Here is a 7768-nt window from a genome sequence, read left to right as displayed (position 1 = left end):
TGCCTGTAACAAAAACACTTCCATTCTGTTTATCATAGCAGGAACCTGCTCTTGTTTTGTTCTTAGGATCAAGGGAACAATGTGGAAATAGGGTTTATGCGTTACTGGAAGTGTACCTTCCCTACATGCCTAAATCATGAGGCTTTTAAAAATCTTACTAGGGAGAAAACAGGACAGGTAAGAGGCAGCAGACTTTGGAACTTTGCGTCTTGTCAGACAGATCTAACCTTTGTGCTTCACGATCTGACTGGGATGTTACTTGGCTTGAAATTTCGAGGACAGTTTTCACTCGAGTTCTTCAGACAGGGTAAATGCTGCAGCAACGGTAAAATGCTGCATCTTTTGCTTAGGATTGCCTGTGTCAAACTGAACGATGCTGTGTTCCAGGGTAACCAGGAGAAAAAGAAAGTACTCAACTCCCTGATGTCTGGTGCACTGGCTGGTGCTGTTGCTAAAACTGCAGTAGCTCCACTGGATAGGACAAAAATCATGTTTCAAGGTGAGTCCTGCCGGCTTTTGCGAAACGCTCTTACTTTCTCACCAGCCGGATCCAAAACAGCTTCCCTGCTCAGCCAGCGCTTTGCCCTCCTTCAGGCTGCAAACCCGGATGCAGATGTTGCGGCAGTGAATTGAGTCTAAACAACCTCTTGTTTGATTCTTGGTAGGATTATTGCAGGCTTCAATCAGCTGTGCATGTTGTTGGATCCGCGTCTCGTGATAGTCAGCAGGAGTTTTGCTATTTCAGTGTGAGGCGGATGCACGTATGGCTGGTTAGAGGCAGCCTGTGGCTCGGGAGTGTTGGCTGCACACGTGTGTTCTGTGACATAAGGGAGAATTTTGGAGAGGTGAGTAAATAGCACCATAAAGGCAGCATTTGAGGGGACGACTGGTAACGCTCTGGGTTTCTATGTCTGTCATTTTGGAAGAAATAAGATGGGGAGGGGAAAGGAGCGATACAAGGAGATGTGGTGACTCTGGACGGAGGGGATGTTGAGCTGTTTGAGTTTCTTGCTAAAGGCTGGATGCAGCCTTTTCTCCCAGGAGCCGCATTGTGTTGCGGCTGAATTGGTTTGGTTAGGGTTGGAGTTACTGGAAAGTACTGCGGGAGGCGTCGAAGCTGGCGTACCTGAGCTTATATTCCAAAGCTCTTTTTTTTGGAACCCGTAAAGTGTGTAACTGGAAATGAAATTAAACTAATGGGAATAGAGAATTCTGACACGTTTAGCAAGATTTGGGATTCGGCCCCCTCGCGGGCTCGGTTCGGTTGCTCTGTTTCAGAACAGGAGCTCTGGGCTGCAGGAATTGTCCCGAAGGGAAGAGCACGGGCAGTTAATACAGTAGACATTTGGTGAGGCCAAGAATTTTAAATCTAGTCGACATCCCAGATTAAATGAATTGGGTAGGTTTAATCTAATCCCTGGATGAGATTTAATTTTTGAAGTGACTTTCATTTGACATGATTTTCGTTCTCGGCAGAGGCTGAGGTCTGGAAAGAGCCAGGGATAGAGAACACGGAGCTGGAGCCGTAGGGAGCTAAAAGCCGGGGCTGGAATGGCACCAGCGAGCAGATGCAGCAGCGAGGACGCGCTGTGCTTCCTCGCCAAGAACAAACACTGCAGTTCATCTAAGGTTGGAAATGTCAGGAGCAGAGGTGAGGTGGAAATGGCAGGACCGGGCTGAGTCAACAGCTGTCCGTGTAAATCACCTCTCGTTTGTACAGCCCTACGTTTATAACCAGCCCTGTTTGGTTTGGCCCGTTAAACTCCCTGGGAAAGGATATGACTAAAACGTGCCCGTTCTCACCAATTTTGAAGTATCTAATAGATTTCTTGGTCTCTTGCTCTCCTCAAGGTTTTTACACTGGGGCCTCTTCCCTGTCTGTGAAGAGGGGAAGCATCTTTGGGATGCGTGAGTGTAGCAAGGTTGTCCCTTGAACTAGGGACTGAAGGGTTTTCCTGTGGGAGAGGGAAGAGAGCTCTTTCCATTGCTGCAATTGGGTATTGAGGTGGTTTCATTTCCTAAAGGAAAAAAAGTGTTGAATTGCATAAAGGAGCAGCGTGCTAAAAATGTATTTGCATGGGCTTGTTTGATACACTTGAGAGGTTACAAGCCTCCAAGGAGCTTGAAAGAAACTGCAATAGAGACTTAATTGGAACCATGTTTCATTAGCGTTGCTCTTTGGGTTTTAGCTTGGGTTTCCTTCCTGCTGTAGGAATGTTGCAAAACAGAGCTGCTGTATGCCAAATAAATCTTGCTTCCAAATGCCTTGTGTGTGACATGGTTGGAGATGCTGTCAGTTTGAATGGATGCGAGGAGAGGGACTGAGCGTTCATTTGAGTTTTGCTGGGATGAAACCGTTCTAGCGTGGAGCCTGGCTAAGCAGCCCCGTTCTTTGCTGCGTTCTGGCATTAGGCTGGAACCTGTGCAAGGAAACGCTCTGCTAAAACAAGTGGTTAGTGCAGTTTTTATTTTTTTTCACTGCATTTTTTATTTATTCTTTTATTTTTAGTGCTTTAAAGTGTGACAGAAGCTGAGCATTTTCATAGCAGTAGGTGGAAAAATGAACTGATGTGCTGAGCAGAGTTTGGGAGCGTTTCCCAGTGGAAAGTCTTTGTTTATAATAAAGAATCTCTATTTTCCTTTGCATTAATTCTTTTGCTTCTATTTTTATCGCATAGCTAAAATGCCTGCATGATTTATTTGATCTGTCTCAATGCATTGCAAGAACTAATGCTCATTTTTTTTTCTTTTTAGTGTCTTCAAAAAGATTCTCTGCCAAGGTGAGGTGATGTTGACCTGAAGTGTTTGATTAATGGTGGTGATAGCCCTAACAGCATCTTTTGTTGGCACTTATTTAACTTTTTTCCTTGGGTTTTATTAGCAGCACTCATAGTGAAAGAGCACAGAGGGGAAGACCAGAAACAATATTGTCTAAAATAATCCTTAGGATGGTGTTTGTTCACGTGCATGGTTTATCCAGTGCCTAGCACAGAGGGGTCGCAGATTCTGCCTATGACATGACAGTAAGTGCTGTGGCATCACTTGGGACCCTCTCTGGTGATTGCTTTATTTCTCCCAGTCACCACAGGAGTTGTTTCAGAGTATACAGAAAATTTTAATTTGGGACCTGATGGCTTTCGTGGCTCGCTGGCCGCTCTGCTGCGCGCGCATTACGGCTGGTCCGCGCGTGCTCCGCTAATGTGTGTAATCCAAATGTTTCTGCCTTACTCTAAGAAGATTAATTTGGATCGAGAAATGGTTTGTGCAAGCAGCAATCTGGCTCTGTGCCTCACCCTCAGAGGGAAAATGAAGATGTCTTGAACGTAAAGCTCTGTCTTCCTGACTCCGATTCTTTTTCGCTCCAATGTGTCTGATTCAGTCTCCTCAGAGAAGACGTTTGAGTTTTCTTATTCTGGAGTCGGGGTTGTGAGCGTAAGCAGCTGAGAGCAACTTGCTGTGCTTGGGGTAGGAGAGAGGGAGGAGTTGGTGAGGTTAAGCTGTAGGGTCACCGTTTCCCCCTCTATTGTTTGACCTCCCTCTTATCGTGATCTCCCTGCCTGACCTTCGGTCCGTTGCCCGCAGGAAGCCTACAGACTGATTTACCGCACCTACCTCAACGAAGGCTTCTGGAGCCTCTGGCGAGGGAACTCAGCCACCATGGTCCGTGTCATCCCGTACGCTGCCATCCAGTTCTGCGCGCACGAAGAATATAAGCAGCTCCTGGGCAGTTACTACGGCTTCCAGGGAAAGTAAGATGCGGAGGAGGATGGAGCAGTCTGTGGGACCGTAGGCTGTAGGGAGGGCGCGCGTTGCTCCGCTCTGCGCAGGCCTGCTGAGTCGAAAGCTTTTGTTGGTCCAGAGTGGTGCCGGCCCCTCTCGCGATGGCTTCGCCAAACAGGGCGTGCGAGGGAGCTGAGCGAAGGGCTGGCCTGCTAGGTTCACACGTGGGAGATCTGTGTGAGAAAACGACCCTGTCTTCTAGAGGCATGAGCAAGAAGTGGCCTAGACATTGAGTTGGCACTTCCCCGTGCTGCAAGTGGGCAGGCAAAACAAAGAGCTTTTCTTTGCAGGAGAAGCAAGGAGATCCAGCCTGGTGCTGTTAGCTGAGCCCTGCGTGTGGCCTGCGCCTCTTGCTCGTGGGCATGTAGTGTCTGAGACACCCCAAGGCAGGTTTGCTGTCCTCAACAGAGATTTTCTCTAAAGCCTCCATCTTAAATGGCTGTGGCAAACCACAGCTGCTTCCGCCCCCCTCCCACCCAGCTCTCTTCAGTCCGCAGGGAAGGGATTCGGTAGCTGATAGGGTAGAGCCGTCCTCAAAAGCCACGTAGTATTTCCATCTCCAGGTGATCTGTTTGGTCTCTTCTCTCACCTTACTTTAGAGCGCTGACACCCTTTCCTCGATTCATTGCTGGCTCTCTGGCAGGCACAACGGCTGCCATGTTAACCTACCCCTTGGATATGGTCCGTGCTCGAATGGCTGTCACGCCGAAGGAGATGTAAGTGCCTAACGAAAGCGAGTACAAGCACCACGAACAAATGCAGAACTTTCTTTTAAGGTCAGATGACTTTATTCCCATTTTCTGGGTCACTTCTTGCTCGGAGCCTTTGGTGTAAATAAACCTCTTACTTCTGGGGTCTGAGCACTGATTAAATGACCGGCGCCCTGGTTAGTCCAGGGGCTGGGAGGAGATCGATACCGAAAAGACCTCGCTAGTAAAACCTGCGCGTTGGCTCTTTAGGAGGCCAGCTGGCACGATGCCTCCGTGAGCGATCTAAGATGAGATGGCACATTGCAGTAGGGCGATAGGAGAGCTGGTCACTGGCTTCTCCGTTTGCAGACAGGCTTCTGAAATCCCTTCTGAGCTGTTTGATGAGCTCAGAGCCGAATTAATTAATTGTTGATGCTTCAGAAAGTCCTGTTGGAAGCATTACTGGTGTGTGCAGTTGCTAACCAGCACAGGTTTGGTTTCCCTGTGTCCACATGCTAGGTACAGCAACATTGTTCATGTCTTCATCCGAATATCCCGAGAGGAAGGATTGAAGACGCTGTACAGGGGATTTACACCAACCATCCTCGGCGTGATTCCGTATGCTGGGCTTAGCTTCTTCACCTACGAGACGCTGAAGAAACTACATGCAGGTAAAGGCAGCTTGGTTTGCTTTCACATGAAATGGTGCAGGCTTTGGGTCAGTGTGAGGCGTGTGTTTGAATTCAGCCCTTTTCCTGACCTTGGAGCCAATTTGGAAGTTCTGTGCCTGTGGAGGATGCCTTGTGCCTCCCTCTCTCCGATTCCAGGCTGCAGAGAAGCAGTATCTCTGTCTTGCAGAGGAACAAGAAGGTGCAAGTCCTGGCTGCCAAAGGACTTGGTTACGTACCAAGTCAGCTAACGACCGAGTCGGGAACAAAATCTCGGGAGCTCTGGCACTCAGTACTCTCCTTGGCTCTCAGCCCACTTGACCTTAACAGTGTGTTTATTACAAGAAGCTTTCTACACTCTGCTCCTTTCTCTTTCCCAGATCACAGTGGGAAATCGCAGCCATCCCCTCCGGAGCGGCTTTTGTTTGGTGCCTGTGCAGGCTTGATTGGCCAGTCGGCTTCCTACCCCCTGGATGTGGTTCGCCGGCGAATGCAGACGGCCGGGGTTATGGGACACACGTACAGTTCCATCCTTCTCACCATGCAGGAGATTATAAGAGAAGAGGGACTAATCCGTGGCTTGTACAAAGGACTCAGCATGAACTGGGTCAAAGGTCCAATTGCAGTGGGAATAAGCTTCACAACCTTTGACCTGACGCAGATCCTTCTCCGTAAATTACAGCACAGCACTAATGTTGAAAGGTAGTAGCTCAATCCCCACAGCCCTTGCCGGGGAAAAGTACAACACGTGTAGAAAGAGCAACGCTAGCGCTCCCTCACTTTGTACGTGCTCTCCTGCAGCTGAGAACTGACCTTGCTCGTTTGTTTGGGGTTTGGTTTTTTTTCTGTTGTTGGAGTTTTTCATTTTAATGAGCCTCAGAGTTATTTGGAAACCTCGACTCGAAACTAACTTTTTCCTAAACAAAATCCTTCTTACAATCCTGCAGAACCGAGTCCTCTAAAGTAGCTGCCTCGCCCTTCTGTTTCACTCTTTGATACCCGGAGCGCAGAGCCCCTCAAACCAAACGTGTGCTGCTGCCGGCTCCTCGCCTGGGCTCTGTGGGCAGATGGAAAGTGAGGACTCGGTGCTGCTGTTGAGATCAACCTCTGAATCTGGGAAGTGACCACTGCTCCTGGTAGGCAGTTTTTACTTCCTGAGCATGTGTTAGCTGGAAGCATTCTGCCAAGTGCAATATTCCAGTTAATCCGTAGGGAACTCCGGATTCCTCCAACCTGTAGGCATCCATAAACCAGGACGCGGCAGGATAAAACGGGTCCAGGTCACTTCTTTTGTAGTGGGACTTGAATGTGAGCTCTGGCTGGAAATGCTGCCCTTTTTTTTGTTTTTTTTTTGAATGTTGTTCTCAGTTTTGGGTTGAGTTGCATAAAATATCCCTTGCTAGTAACGTCTCTCTGAGATTACCAAAGACTGTAGACAGCAGGGGAGGAAAGTTTTGGGCGTAAATCAAGTTCTCATGTTTGCCGTTGAGCAGGGGCTGTGCCTGGATTCACAAACTGGAGGGAATTGAGCTGCAGTGGTGCTTTCAGGCTCCCCAAACCCTGCCGTCGTTGTCATGGTCTTAAGGGCAGCGTGTTCTGAGGGATTTTGACAGACCCTGAGGTCGATGCACTAGAAAAGGAAGTGTTACGTACTTAAAATCCGAACAGTTTTATCCTTCAGTATTATTGTCGCCGCTTTATGCACGATACAAGAACAAGCATCTCGGACACCCGCGTGATTTAGCTCCTGACACCTGGTGAATCCAGCCTGGTAGTTGACTCAAGCTGCTGGCCCTGCTTTTTCTGAACAACCTTGTTGTCTTTCGGTGCCTGCTGTGTAGGTTGTTGTGTCACCTCCGTTCATTAGTCCACACCCAAGCCCACTTGCTTTTCTTTCTAGAGTTCTTCCGGACCAACCGGGTCCTTCGGAGAGTGGGCTCCACAGCCAGTGTTGACCCTTCAGAAACCACATACAGTGCCAATCTTTTCCAGTTGTGATTTGAAAATGAACGGTGAAGTACCTTGGAGTGTTTCTATTACAAGTTGCTTTTCAGGGAAACGGGGATTTGGGGGTGGGTTTGGTTTATGTTCCGGTCCTATATTCAGTTTGGAGTGCAAGGGAGGTCAGAGCACATTTTAGACTTACCTGAGAATAGATTACATAAGCCAAGATTAAAAATCCCTTTCCAGCTGAGATAGTCCGCAACATATAAAAGAAAAATAAGGCATAATTTAAAAGCTGTCCCTTACTGGTGTACGTATTTTAGCTGTTATAGTTTGAGCCTTTGTTCATGGGAATGGGGGTAATTGCACAATTGGTAGAAAGAGCTTTCTCCTTTCTTTTGTCTTTGCACTTGTTCTTTGGAGCATAACTTGCTTCTAATGCCAAATATTTCCTTAGGAATTGAGCACCTACACTCCCCTTTTGTGGACATGGCAGAGCGCCAGCATCCCAAAGTATTAGCGTGCGTGTCGTTCCCAGGACACGTGGGATCGATCCTACTTTAATGGTTGTGGATGGGTGGGGTTGTAACCTCAGTCATTTCTGCCTCTGAGCCCACAAGTCGTGATTTCTGTCGTGAAACTTGACTGCGGTCACCGATCTACCTTGTAATTAAAGAGATGCTAGGC

General features: G+C 48.1%; 1 protein-coding gene across 1 annotated transcript in view; it reads left to right on the top strand.

The window, feature by feature from the left end:
- Positions 1-5933, top strand: part of SLC25A42 (solute carrier family 25, member 42) — a 6730-nt gene extending 797 nt beyond the window's left edge. Inside the window, exons 2-7 of the mRNA XM_009870630.1 lie at positions 388-499; positions 2755-2780; positions 3583-3749; positions 4380-4496; positions 4989-5140; positions 5518-5933. Of these exons, the coding sequence (XP_009868932.1) occupies positions 388-499; positions 2755-2780; positions 3583-3749; positions 4380-4496; positions 4989-5140; positions 5518-5843 (900 nt within the window). The 3' untranslated portion in view covers positions 5844-5933. The remainder of the gene's footprint in view (positions 1-387; positions 500-2754; positions 2781-3582; positions 3750-4379; positions 4497-4988; positions 5141-5517) is intronic.
- Positions 5934-7768: the final 1835 nt, after the last annotated feature.

This window comes from Apaloderma vittatum, unplaced genomic scaffold (assembly GCF_000703405.1).
Source record: "Apaloderma vittatum isolate BGI_N311 unplaced genomic scaffold, ASM70340v1 scaffold35525, whole genome shotgun sequence".
Classification (NCBI taxonomy): domain Eukaryota; kingdom Metazoa; phylum Chordata; class Aves; order Trogoniformes; family Trogonidae; genus Apaloderma; species Apaloderma vittatum.
Note: the sequence above shows the minus strand (reverse complement) of the source record. Positions and strands in the feature narration are given on the sequence as shown.